This window comes from Mustela lutreola, chromosome 4 (assembly GCF_030435805.1).
Source record: "Mustela lutreola isolate mMusLut2 chromosome 4, mMusLut2.pri, whole genome shotgun sequence".
NCBI classification, from domain to species: domain Eukaryota; kingdom Metazoa; phylum Chordata; class Mammalia; order Carnivora; family Mustelidae; genus Mustela; species Mustela lutreola.
Genome location: NC_081293.1, coordinates 190280574 through 190294752, shown reverse-complemented (window position 1 = coordinate 190294752; position 14179 = coordinate 190280574). Strand labels below are relative to the sequence as shown.

At 41.3% G+C, this 14179-nt stretch overlaps 1 protein-coding gene across 3 annotated transcripts; it reads left to right on the top strand.

Moving 5' to 3' along the window:
* Positions 1 to 895: 895 nt before the first annotated feature.
* Positions 896 to 13921, top strand: CLEC5A (C-type lectin domain containing 5A). 3 transcript variants are annotated; one of them, XM_059172068.1, is made up of 8 exons: positions 896 to 965; positions 3963 to 4146; positions 4626 to 4724; positions 5514 to 5573; positions 8053 to 8112; positions 8425 to 8561; positions 10942 to 11041; positions 12219 to 13921. In XM_059172068.1, the coding sequence occupies exons 3-8, from the start codon at positions 4646 to 4648 to the stop codon at positions 12251 to 12253; spliced, it is 471 nt and encodes a 156-aa protein (XP_059028051.1). In that variant the 5' UTR covers positions 896 to 965; positions 3963 to 4146; positions 4626 to 4645; the 3' UTR covers positions 12254 to 13921. The 3 variants fall into 3 exon arrangements, with proteins under 3 accessions (XP_059028051.1, XP_059028050.1, XP_059028049.1); XM_059172066.1 differs by having other exon boundaries at positions 906 to 965; positions 10942 to 11045; XM_059172067.1 differs by lacking the exon at positions 5514 to 5573 and having other exon boundaries at positions 904 to 965; positions 10942 to 11045.
* The last annotated feature ends 258 nt before the right edge of the window (positions 13922 to 14179 follow it).

The window sequence follows — 14179 nt, the reverse complement described above, 5'->3', positions numbered from 1 at the left end:
GGTTAGGTATCATCTGAAGTACTGTAGTCACAGTCCATACTTCAGGGTGGTTATTTAAGAAAGATATGAAGATATTCCTAATCAGGAATCAACACCTTTAGAGATGGTCTAGCTCTTAAATTATCCTTATTGAAAACTACTTAATTCACACAAAGCATAATACACAAATTTTTAATTAATTGGAAGTATTTTGAAGGCCTTACCACACTCTCATGAGTAAATTATAAAAATCCAAAAAGCCTAGAAGCCTAATGCCATTGTGCAGTGTTGCAAACACGGTAGATGGACCTTCATGATGACATAGCATCTAGCAGGGGAAGAAAACAAGTACATTATCACACATTTCCCTTAGCCCTCAGAGAAAAAGCACATGATATCATGAATCCACAGATAAAGGGTGCCTAATCGCAATTGGAGTAAAGAACGAGAATCAGGAAAGAAGTGACATTTAACCTGAGACTCAAAGAATGAGTCAAAATTATATAGTTAAAGAGAGTATATAGGGATATATAGATACATGCCTGGGAGAAAGGAGGTAGATTACTGCTTTGTACATATCATGTGCTCAATAAGCATATGTCAGGACTTGGATCAAAAAGACTGTGTAAAGAGCTAAAAGTTTAATGTTCCTGGCAGAACACAGGTAGATGTGGTATCCTGAGATGTACAGAAAAACCAGAACATATATCCCAAGTGCCTAGAAGAGTATCCGGCACATGGCAAGCACTCAGCAACATATGCTGAAGGAATGAACGTGTAAAGACTCATAGACCACACTGAGGAACCCAAACCTTATTGTAATAGCAATGGAAAGTTACTCAAATATTTCATCACAGGAATGATGCAATCAAGTCTGCATTTTAGAAAGATCATTCTGACTAGAGAGTGAAGCAAGATTATAGCAAGAAGAGTTTCTTTGGAAACTGTTGAGAAGATGGAGGAGAGAGTCAGTGAGAGAGCAAGAGGTAAATGTGAGAAGGGGGAAAAGAACCCAGATTGGACAGACTTGAGGAGACAGAATCATCATGGCATGGCGTCTGACTGGAAGAGAAGACAAGAGGAAAGGAGAGGAGAGGAGAGGAATAGAGAGGAGACTAGGGGAGAGGAGGGGAGGGGAGGGGAGGGAAGAGGGGAGGGGAGCAAAGGGAATGGAGAAGAAAAAGGGGAAGGGAAGGGAAGGAAAAGACCCACATTTTATGATTTGGGCAACTGAAGAGGTGGTCTTCACATTCTGAAAGAGAGAGCATAAGAGGATGAACATGTTTTAGCAGAGGGTAGTAATTAATACATTTAGGAACATGTTGACTCCAGGTTGTTTGTAGAGCATCTCAGTGAAAAGTGCAACGGTCAGAAAATATACAGATCTGAAACTCAGAGTAAAGATTTAAGAATCATCTTCTTGAGCATGGTCTTGAAACCACGAGACTCAGAAGAGAAGAGGGGTAAGTATACAATCTGAGGAATAGACAGAGAAGAAAGCAAAAGGAGAGGCCAGAAAGAAAGATGAGAAACCAGCAGAACGTAGACTTATGGAGGCCAAGAAAAAGTATACAACATAAACTGATGTGGGCCCTTGTTCAAGATTGGTAACTATGAAGACTAAACTGTACGCATTTAATTACTGAGTTGGAGTCATTATCTCATGGTGTAGTCATGGTGGGATTCCCATCAGAGAGCGCTGAGGAGGAAGTGGGAGAGGAGGGAGAGGAGGCAGCAAAATTGACAATCCTTTCAAGAATTGTGACTGTAAAGATAAGAGGAAACATCAGATTTCTTTCAATTGCCAAGTTTTCTCATTAGGCTACTTGAAAGAATTCCTGCAATATATAGTGGAGGAAGTACTTCCTATATACTATATAGTACTTCCTATATACACTATATATATATATATATAGATATATATACACACATATATATACATTTAAATGTACATGTGCCTAATAATAATGCTCAAGAGATAGTATTTTTCTCTGTGTGAAGTATAAAGTATAGTCATTTTGGTAGACTGATACCACTCCAAAACACCAAGCAATGGGGTATAGCTCAGGGGGAGAGCATTTGACTGCAAAACACCAAGCAATGAATCATAGGAGCCCTTTCTTCTAAATCTCCTTCCCAGATACCCCGCCCCCAATGATACCCATGGTTGCTTATCAATCCAAAGACAGCAGTCACACAGTTCCTACTGTCACTGGTATTTTTTGCTGCCATTGTCACTATAGGGTATAGATTCTGCAAACAGGCAGCCCATCTCTTTGGTGCATAGTTTGCCAGCTTTAATAGTTGATCCTGGAAGCTGAGAGAAGGGAAACTCCATGGCCCCTATTATTGCTCTTCCTTGGAAGAGTTCTTAATGACCATCCATTTCAATTCTGTCAGTCTCTCTCTCTCTCTCTCTCTCTCTCTCTCTCACACACACACACACACATGCTGTTTTCTCCCAAAACAAATCCATAGTACACCCAGGAGATTTGTTTAGCTATATATTGTGTCCCCTTCAAATTTCTTCCAAGAACAGGTATGAGCATGGTTTTCTATCTCCCTAAACCCTTTGTTAATTACAATTTAGAGCAGATTCCATTGTCTTAGTAAGATAATTGTTATATTGCAAAATACACTTGCTAAAGACTGTATTTTCATCTTAATATCATGTGAAGATTACCAAAGTTAAATCTCAGGTTTTTTCTCTTTTTTTTTCGATTTTTTTATTGTGGTAGAATATACATAAAATTTTCCATCTTGACCATTTGTAAATGCAAAATCTATATTCTAACATGGAAGGATATTTATATAGCGCTAGCTTAATCTATAGTGTATATACTACAAAACAATATATACAATATGATCCCATTTTTCTAAATGAACCAGTATCTAGCATCTAGCTAGCTATCACCTATCTATCTATCATCTAACCTTTTACTACCTGGTCATCTAAAAAGGATATACACCCAGAGATGTTAACAGTGACTATAACTAAATATGTGAACTTATATGGACTTTTTTTGTTTTTCCAATTTTCCCTGCAAATATTTTCTAGCCATTTTTTGTAATGAGCACACGTAGCTTTTATATTAGGGGAAATATAATAAAAGGGAAACTTCAAGTTAAATATGTAGTACAAATTCCTTGATAATAAGACTTTAGCATTATTCACCCTCACTACACTTCCTGTATTGAGCGGAGGCCATGCTCAAGAAATACTGAATGGTCCCAAGTCTCACATGGCACATGATCTGGAAGGTAAGCTGTTGGAGTCAGGGAGGAGTAGTCCATGACAAAGGGTACTGTGCAGAGCTGTATGACAGTGAATGGAGCAGATGGGGCACAGGAGGACCTGCTCACTAACACTAGTGACTTCAGGTGAATTTCTTTTGTTAAAATTTCTATTTTGACATAATTTCAGATATGCAGAAATGTTGCAAGGGAAGTACAAATAATTTCCAGATATCCTTCACCCAAATTCTCTATTTGTTAACATTTTACTACCTTTCCTTCCCACTGTATTTCATGGAGACTTAGACACATAGAAAGGGTCAGTCTGTAGCAAGGTGGTTTTCCAAATTCTCCTAAAAAGGTTCCCCTGCAGGGGTACCTGGGTAGGTTAGTGGGTAAGCATTGAATCCTTGCTTTTGGTTCAGGTCATGATCTCAGGGTCCTGGAATGGAGCCCCACAGTGGGCTCCATGCTTAGCAGAGAGTCTCCTTGAAGATTTTCTCTCTTCCTCTGCTTACACACACACACACACACACACACACACACACACTTTCTCTCTCTCTCTCTCTCTCTCTCTCTCTCTGGCTTTCTCTCCCTCTCTCTCACTCTCTAAAATAAATAAATAAATCTTAAAAAAAAAAAAAAAAAAAAAAGTCCCACTGTATTAGAAACCCTCTGGCAGGAAGCTTCCTCTTGCAAAATCTATAAACTCCCTTCCCTTCCTTGCTCCACCCACTCCCATTGCCAAGAACACGAAGTGTTTGCTCAGGGATGCTGTGAAGATACAAAGACCATGTAAAGAAGAAAGGAGGGTGCTTGAGCAGAAGAAACATATTTTCTGAAGGTGCCTCTGCCCACCACACCAAGCATAAGGCCACAAGGAAGATCCCCACCTGCAAACCAGGCCAGGCCAGCCTTCCCAAGAGAGAGCAGGTGAGTCTGTCTGTCTGCCCTCTCTGCACAGATTGTTGATCCTTCCCCAATGCCAAGAGCTTCGGGGACACTGTCTTGTCTGTCAGAGTCCTGGCATAGTCTTTTGAGAGTGAGACTTCTGACAGTTGAAATCAGTATGGCCAAGACCATAAAGAAGGTTCCAGAGCTAAGAGTTCTCAAAGTCTCGGAGATTTATTTCATTAGATGGAGTTTAGGAGGCAACTGATAAACAGGGCTAAAGTCTAGAGCTAAGGTGTGGGTGAAGGAGAGGCGCCATGCCAACTTCCAAGGCTCCCAATCACTACAAGATTCTATGCATTTTCTGGACATGGGCTGTATCTTATTCTTGTACCTAGCTGTCATTGGCACACCTACCTTTCAAGCCCCCCAAGGTTGCTCTGAGAAAGAAGCATGTGTCCTGCTGGAAAGAAGCCATGCTCCCAGATGTTTAAAGTGATCCTGTGCTCTAATTCCCACAGGTCTCCTCGTTGCCTTCAACATGAACTGGCACATGATCATCTCTGTGCTTTTCATAGTGGTGCTTAAAATTGTTGGAATGACCTTATTTCTGCTTTATTGTGAGTATCTGAGCAACCTCCTACTCCAACCTCATACTGTCTTTTTCTTTGACTTTCCTCTCAGAACACAAAGTTGAATACAAAGGCTGCACACCTAAGTCTTTTCACCTAAGGGCAATGACCAGTGTAGGGGCAACTGACAATGCTCGTCTCGCTCCCCAGCACACACAATGAGCCAGGTCTGCCTTGTAGATACAGAACTGACTAGTGTCTGACAGAAGACCACACAAATCTTTTCCCACTACAATGTTAGTCGGACAGTCTGAGGTGGAATACTTATTAGCGCTTGTTATTGTTCCTCAGACTTGAAAATCGGCGCCAGTTCAACCCAGTGATGAGGCAGAGATAAGAGCTGCATAATGAGATAATGGGATGTTACTGGGGGTGAAATTTCCCTCTATGTTCACAGAAGCTTTCATCCAGATACTTAGAAGAAGGGTTCTATCAAAGGGTTTCACTGCCGCTGTGAGAATCTACTCCAGCCCCAGAAACCAGTAGGGAATGTAAATGAGGTAGAGATGTGAGTAAAAGACAGCAATTGGGTAAGAGTTGTCTTCCCTTTGAGCCAAACTGAAGGTGCAGTTCCTATCACGTAAGAGAGCAGGAAGAGAATACGAATAAGTAAACACATTCACAAAAACACATATACACATCCTCATTGACCTGAGTCCGAGAACTCGGATCTCACAGTAATAATCAAGGTCCCCAGCAGCCCCAGATGATGTTGGTTTGTTATATTCATGCTGCAGCTCCCTGTGGGGCTGCACCAACAGCTGATTTTCTTTGTAGTCCCACAGATTTTGGGCGGAAATCAAGTCAACTTCCTTCCCACAGAGAGCTATGGAACAGGTAATGTACACGACAGGGATTTCCTCCCAGCCTCCAGGTTTTTGTGTGTTGACTTCTTATAGTCCTTTCTCAAGGTCTCCTCTCCTAAGAAATTCTTTCCAGGGAGGGTCCACAAAGATATGCTAATTGTATAGGAGGAATAAGTTCTGGGGATTTAATGCACAGCGTGGTGACTATAGTTAACAATACCATGTTAGGGGTGCCTAGATGGCTCAGTCAGTTGGGTGTCTGCCTTCGGCTTGGGAAGCCCACATCAGCTTCCTGCTCAGCAGGGAGTCTGCTTCTCCTTCTCCCGACTGGCTGTGCTCTCACTCTCTCTCTCACAAATACATAAAATCTTAAAAAAAAAAAAAAAAAAACTACTGTATTATACACTACTTGAAAGTTGCTAAGAGAGTAGATCTTAAATGTTCTCTCTCAAAAAAAAAAAAAAAAAAGGTAATCATGTGAGGTGTTAGAGGTGTTAACTAACCTTACTGTGGTAAATAATTCTGCAACATATACATGAATCATACTTGTATGCCTTAAATTTACACAATGATTAATGTCAATTGTATCTCAATAAAGTGGGAAAAAGAAATGCAACACACCCAGAAAAAAAAAGATCTTTTTTAAAATTTATTTTGAGAGAGAGAGAGTGAAAAAGGGGGTATGAGCAAAGAGGAGGGGTCAAGGGAGAGAGAGAGAGAGGAAGAAGCAGACTCCCTGCTGAGCAGGGAACCCACCACAGGGTTTAGTCCTAGGACCTTGGGATCTTAACCTGAGCCAGAGGCAGACACTTAACCAACTGAGCCACCCCGATGCCCCAAGAAAAGATATTCTAATTCATTCCCCTGTTTTTATAGATGGGAAACCCAGACTAAAAGCTGATCGAAATTTGCGATCCTCAGTTTTCCTCCTGAGTATGAGGATAATTTGTATATAATCACTGTAATGTTGTGGGAAAGGACTTTATAAACTCTGACATGTTGTACACCTGAAGGAATTGTGATACAAAAAAAAAAGTCAAAACCTACATCAGTACTTTTTGTTTGCCAATCACTCTGCTAGACCAACAACAGAAGAAGAAGAGGGGCGCCTGGGTGGCTCAGTGGGTTGAGCCTCTGCCTTCGACTTGGGTCATGATCTCAGGGTCCTGGGATGGAGCCCCGCTTCGGACTCTCTGCTCGGTGGGGAGCCTGTTTCCCCCTCTCTGCCTGCTTGTGATCTCTCTTTCAAATAAATAATCAAAAAAATAATAAATAATAAAATAATAAAAAAATTTTTAAAAGAAGAAAAAGAATAGGAGCTATTGGCCAGCTCTTCTCGATAAAGCAAAAGGCCCCATGCCAGAAGCTAAGGGGCATAAAGAGATGAATGAGACATGGCTGTCCTGATCAAACCCTTCCACGCTTAAAGTTTTTTCAAGGTCCTCCCTTCTCACTTCCTCTTAAAACATCAATTACTACACACATCTTGAGGAGAAAGTTAATTGTTCGTTCATATTTGTATCAACTGCTGTTCTTAGTACAGTGAGCTGTATGGAAGCAACATGCATCAACTATTTATGGAGTTCTGTGAAGTTATAATCCCCAAACAGTTTCTCCTGAAAACCAGGTTATTTTATAATACAAAGAGCCTTTGAACTGGGAACTGAAATAAAAACTGAATACTAACTGATAGCATTCATTCATATCATTGGAAGTAACCGATGTGTTGTCTGGGTAAACTACAAGGGTCTTGAGCCACACGGGACAAGTAACTGGGCAGATGCAGAGAGGTTTGACCGGCCTCCAAAGCCACTACACTGTCTGCTTGGCAAGCCAGGGTTCCCAGGAAGAAATGAGGCTTCTTAGAGGCCTATCAATTCCCCTATTTATACTTAAAGAAATAAATGGACTCTTCTCTACCTACAGGAAATCTCTGGAATGTTCACCTGACTCCACGTCTGCCAGTATCCCTGGTTCTGAAACTATTTCCCATTAGCCTCAATTCTTAGATCCTGCAGGTGCTGATGAGAGGGGAGCCAAGAGCCAGCCGCCCATGGGAGAAGAGTGGGACTGGGGGCACCAGAGATGGGGAGAACAGCACAGATGCTGTGCGCAGCCAGGAAGGGAAGCGCTCCCAACAGCCCTGGGAGGGCGGGGAGGGGCAACACCATCAGAAGCATATATGGAAAGGAATGAGAGGTTTCCTTTCTGGTACTAAATCCACCCGTTCCTCTTCTTTTCTCCTCTTCTATTTCTCAACATTTCACTCCGACTCCCCGCTTCAGAAATGATATGAAGTACAACATGGGGTGTGGGGCATGACTAAGGAAGGTGGTAGTTAGATGGAAAGTTCAAAGAAAGAAAATGAAAACTTCTAGCCAAGGGTGGCCAAGAGTGCCTTGTCATCGCCACTGTCCAGACACGAAGAGTTGCCGGGACCAAACAGCTGCTCTGAGGTTTGTGTTGTACTCATAACACAGTTAAACCTTCAGGTTTTCTTTTTATTTCAGTTCCACAGACTATGGGGAACAGTAATGTCACCTTAGCTCCCACAGAGAGCCCCGGAACAGGTACAGTGCGTCACAATAATCTCTCCTCTATCCCAGCTTCTTACGTGAGAATTTCTTAGACACTTTTCCCATTGCCGCCTTGCTTGTGGAAATTTCTTGCTCAAAGGAGCCATAAAGAGCTTCTAATTCACCTTCTTCATGTTGTCCACAGGGAAATTCAGACTAGACTGCATGAGATTTCTTCAGGGTTTGAGGATGATTTGCAATGCTATAACTGCTATAAAGAAACTTATGCCCCACTATGTTCTGACTCAGTTCCAGGGTTCACACTCCAAACCACTAATCCTATACTCTTTTCTTGGATTTCTTTAGTCTGCCCCAGAAGGTGGTATTTTTATCAAAGAAGATGCTTTTCGTTGTCCCCTTTTGAACTTTCCTGGAACAAAAGCAGGGACTTTTGCAAGACAGAAGGATCCACTTTGGCCATTGTTGACACACCAGAGAAATTGGTGAGAATATTGGGATGGTACAGTAAAGTGGCTCACCCTACAGCTGCCTCGGGAAGTGGAGATGGTGGGGCAATGTGGCTGGTGCAACATGGGCTGGGTGGAGGAGAGGAAGGGAGAGGTGGCTGGCTGAGACCCCAAGCCCCTTGCTCTGAATCTGGAGGTGAGAGACTCTTCTCAGTAGCAATGGGGTGTTCTCCTCGGATCATTTGAGCTACAGAAATCCACACTCTGTGATCTCTCCCATGAGGCTTAGCAGTGCACTGGTATCCTGGGGATGGTCTAGGATATTTAAAATGCAGGGAATGACCAAATGTGTTTAAAAGCTGTTTAAAAACTATAGAATACTTCATATATGCGAGCTCTTAATGTATCACCCAAGTTGGGTTCAAAAATAAGGAAGATGCAACTTAACAAAATTGGCCATATGAAAAAGAAAGGATCAGGTCATAGAATTGGGTTGCAGTGTATAATTATGACAATAAAGATGGCTAACACAATGCAAAAATCTTTATTTTACTATCTCTCTTTATCCTCCTAACAATTCCAAGGAGGTATTATCATTATCCATATCTCAAATATAAGGAGGCTAGGGCACAGAAAAATAATTTGACCTAGGTCATACACCTCCTAAGTGGTAGGACAGGATTGGATTGAGATCTCACTAACTCTAAAACCCACACTCTATATCAATTTTAGATCACAAGTTATTTTAGTTTATAGTTGCCTCTTCTTCAAATCCTAAGAACCTGCTGGGTGCTAGGCATGTGAGAGATATTATATGCCTGCTTCTCTGCCCTTCACCTTTCAACCTTCCTCTATAAAGTCCTCCTGTGGTTGAGGAGAATTCATAAGAGGGCCCTCTCTGAATTTTGGTAACAGGTGCCCAACAAAGAGCAGGGGTCAGGATGCTAGCTCTGAGGCTAAGTGTACAGGTGGAAAGGGAAAATGTCTTATGGAAGAAAGCCAGGAGTAGTATAGGGTGGGGGTGGGGGCAGGAGAAAAAAAGAGAAGAATAGAGGTTGAGTAGAGGAAGTTTACACCCTCTTCCTCTACTCAACCCTCAAATTCCGGTGCAACTCAATTATCATCCTTGGCATTCCCCAGAAAAAGCTCATCACACCAAAGATTTGCTAGTGATCTCAAGTCTGTATCCCCAGCCAGTTGTCTCTGGACCAAACAGTATATCAAAATCCACGCTGATGTTTTAAAAACACCACAAATGCACCATGTCCAAAACTGAGTCAAATTATATTTTGCCTCACCTGGTTTCTCTTTTCGTGTTTCAAGTATTGGCAAGCAGTCATGTCATCCCACACTGAGTGCGGATGGTTTTCTGAGAACTTCATCTCTTCTCCCCTTACTTACAAAAGCCGGCTAAACTGCTGGTTGTACTTTGCCAACCCTTGTCTTAGATCACAATTTCTTTAAGGAGAAACCAATTTGTTTCCATATTCCTCAGCCTTGTACAATGGCTCACTGGACACTCAAGAAATCTTTGTTAAATGAGGAAGCATGGTAACTAATTTTAAAGAATAATGAAATGAGATATTTCCGGGAAGGAGAATATAGGAAAAGGAGGAATAAAGTTAATAGCCCTGGGGATGGAGGGAATATCCAAGTGAACTTGGATATCCACTGATTACAGGAGGTATGTGAAGAGTACAGGAAAGAGCCCAGGGACTCCCCAACTTCTAACTGGGGTGATTTGTGATTCATTAGCTTAATAAAGAAACTATTATATCATGGATTGATATCAATTTAGCAAATACTAAAAACAAACAAACAAACAAAAAAAAAAACCAACATTTTTTTCTCAACACACTTTTTTTTTTTTTCAACACACTTTTAAATCTCCCTAACTATATTCCCTTGCTATGTACTCAAGAGATTCGCTTGATCCAACGTCATTTGGAATGTAAAATTTCTGGCAATGAAATAAGCCTATGCAGAGAGGCATTCCAAATTTAAAAAAAAAAAAAGAAGAAGTATTCAAAAACACGCTCTTTTAGATCATATAGCATATAGTACCCTTCCTCTTCATTTTCAAAGTGTGATCCCTGAAAAGCATCATCAGCCTCACCTGGAGATTTGTTGGGAATGTAAATTCTTAGTCCCCTACGCCAGACCTACTTACTGAACCAGAAGCCCAGTAAACTGTTTTAACAAGACCCCCCAGTGATCCTGATGCTCTTGTGCCTACCGAAAACTACTCTCGGGGTTACGGTGAGTGCCAGCTATAGCCAGCCACAACGTCCTTTACCAGTCTTCCATGTTCCCAGAATCAGATATAATCAGGGCCTGCTATCAAAGGGAGACAGCAGCGCAAAAGAAAAAAAAAAAAAAAAAAACTTTTTGTTGAACTACTTTTTTAAACTTCTAGAAATTTCTCCAGGACAAAACTGGTGCTGAAAAGTATTTTATTGGCTTAAACCAGCAAGCAAAGAACAGATGGCATTGGATTGACAACTCCATATTTAATGGCAAGTATGTGAATATTTCACATTTTTCTAAGGATCTTAGTTCACCTTAAGAAACCTGACCTGAGATTCAGTGGGTTTGTCCTGGAATAACACAAAGGTTGAGACTTGGTTTTTGTTTTATTCCTCTCCTTTCTTCCAACTCATCTATTTCCAGAGACACGTTTTTTTGGTAAACTTATAAAGAAAGACGTCAAACATTTTTAAGTAGAGAAAAGAGTATTCATATGAGTTATTTTGATCAAATCAAGATCTAAACAAATCCATATACATGCTATTTGTTTGATATATCTCCGAAGTGTTTTTTAACCCACAGACCATACTTTATCACTAAGTTTTTATAAATTCCCCAGAAGAGGCTTCTTTATGTAAAACACTGGTGGTGAACATGACATTCCTGGTGTACACATGAAGGTGTTGAGTCAGACAGAAAGCAAGTCAGTTCCCCAGCCTAAAACTGGGCTTCTCACAGGAAGAAGGAAATTAAAATTCATTCAAAGTCTACTAAATGCCAGGCACTTGCTAAGCACTTACTCACGTCATTTCATACAGTGCTCACAAAGATGTTGTACAAAAGATTTTACTCATCCTTTTAGTAGTCGAATTGAGGCTGGGGGGCTTAAAAATGGACTGAATATCACCAAGCTGGGAAACAGTAGATGCACAATCTAATCACACATCCACTTGACTCCAAAACTCATGACCTTTTCATGAACTCAAACTCTTTCCAATAAGATTCAATGACAGAAAAAGAGGTGGGAGACCAACACACTTTCTCCTAAAGCCAATCGGGGCCTACGAAAGGAGGAGCAACTTCTTTTCTCTGCCTCTCAGTCCTCCTGCTGTGAACTTAGCCTATGCAGTATTAAAACATTATTTCTTTTTTTATTATGTTATGTTAGTCACCATACAATACATCATTAGTTTCGATGTAGTGTTCCAAGATTCATTGTTTATGTACAACACTATTTCTGAGAGGAGAAGACAGATGAGATGTTTCTAACCAACCACAAGAGTGAGTTATCCAAGACCGTGAGTCCACAAATGCTCACAGGGAAGCTCACAGGAGAGCTCACAGGAAAGGGCACGTGTGGAGCTGGGATGGGGTTGGGGGGGACTGGAATCAGTAAAAGGCATGGCTGAAACGATGTACCTTTACCACACTTTCTCTCCCATTCAGCATTAGCAATCAGCATGAGAATTTCAACTGTGTGACTATAGGCCTAACAAAGACATACGATGCTGCACCGTGTGACATCAACTTCCGCTGGATCTGTGAGAAGGCAGCCAAATGATTGCAGTTCTCTGTGGCCTCTGATAGTAATGACAAATACACTTTTGGAAAAAGCAAAAAGAATATAATTGGGATTGATTCAGGAAATGTAGAATATCAAATTAGTGTATCAGTTTTCCACAGATCACTGACAGAGGTCCTAACAAATCCTCAGGGCTTGGGCTCCACAGCCCCTCCATAAATATACTTACAAAGGCACAACAGAGCTAAACTCCCCATTCTGGGCCTGCAACATCCCCAAGACTCCACTTCCTGTGGTGTCACACCGTTGACTCTTTTTAGATCTGCACCAGGCATCTAGTCAGTGATCCCTTTCTCCATCTATCTACTATGAGAGGTCTCTGCCTATGTAGGGAAATGATCTTCTGGTTTGGGGGACTGGATGAAAGCCATCTCGAGAAGACGGGGTCATTTTATGGAAACAACTTCGCTGATATAGTGACAAAGTCTATTTCCACAGAACTGAGCATTTCTGACTGATCAACAGGCTGTTCTGACTGTTGCCAGTCTCTGTTTTATCCTCAGAACACATGTCCCTATGACCAAGGAGAAACTGCAGACTGAGCAGGTGAAGACATTATTTAGAGGGTAGCAAGGGTGGAAGAGAAAGAAACTCGGATTCCTGACCTCTGTTCCCAAGAGACCCTCATTCTCATGGGTCAAGAGTCCCGTGTTCCCCCTGAACCCCAGGTGGGATAGCAGAGGCCCTCCTCAGTCTGAATTGAGGCCAGGCCTAGGGAAGGGTTCCTGGAACCAACCTTGGAGCAAAGAAAGCATTGTTCACAGGAATGGACAGTGGTCTGGCCGGGGCAGGAATTTCCCAGGGAATCCTTTTGAAAATAACCAGACAGCCAAGATGACCAACCAAACTAATCAATGTTTTTCAACAAAGCCCTGAAGAGACACTCGGGCTTAAATTCTCCTGATCTTGACCTGAATCTCCATTTTAGTATATCTTTATTACCAGACCATGCTTTTTGAGTGTATTCTAAGAATTATAATAGTCTCCTGGTCTCCGGTGGTCATAGCGTCTCCGGTGTCTGCCGTTTAGAGAAACCCTGCTACCTGGTACAGCCTCATGACCCAAAGATGTCACACCCTTAAACTAATTGGCATCACACCAACCTAGAACTAGTTGAGCAAGGAGTAAAAAACAGGGGGACTATTCAAGGAAACATAGTGTATAGGCAAGAAGTAGGCATATAGTAGAGAGGGAACACCAGGGACAAATGGAAATCATATGCAGGAGGAAATGCAGTTAATTTAGCCAATACTGGAATAAAGGCAAGATAAAGACAAGAAAGTCTTCAGGCATCCTGACTATTCTCTGCACTTGCAACAAAACATCAGCCACATACTCTTCTCAGTAAATGGAAAGGAAAAAACTGACACCTGTGTGTCTGGAGTAATAAGAATTAAGCCATAAGGGAAAACTGTATTAAACTAATGGAAATTATAGTCACCTAAGTAAATTGTTCATAATTTGTTTCTCATAACAACATACCACAATTACTGTGTATATCATCAGATGTGTGTCAAAGACAATTATTGTTTTATTGTTTATTACAAAACTAAGTTCTGTTCTCATATTCCTGGGCCTCATAATTTTTGTCCAATTATAATTTTTTTAAAAAATGAGAAAATACATTTAAGTGTTAGAAGTTCCTTGAAGTAATTAAAAATAGAGCTTCCCTATGACCCTGCCATTGCACTACTGGGTATTTACCCCAAAGATACAAATGGAGTGAAAAGAAGGGCCATCTGTACCCCAGTGTTTATAGCAGCAATGGCCACTGTCGCCAAACTATGGAAAGAACCAAGATGCCCTTCAACGGACGAATGGATAA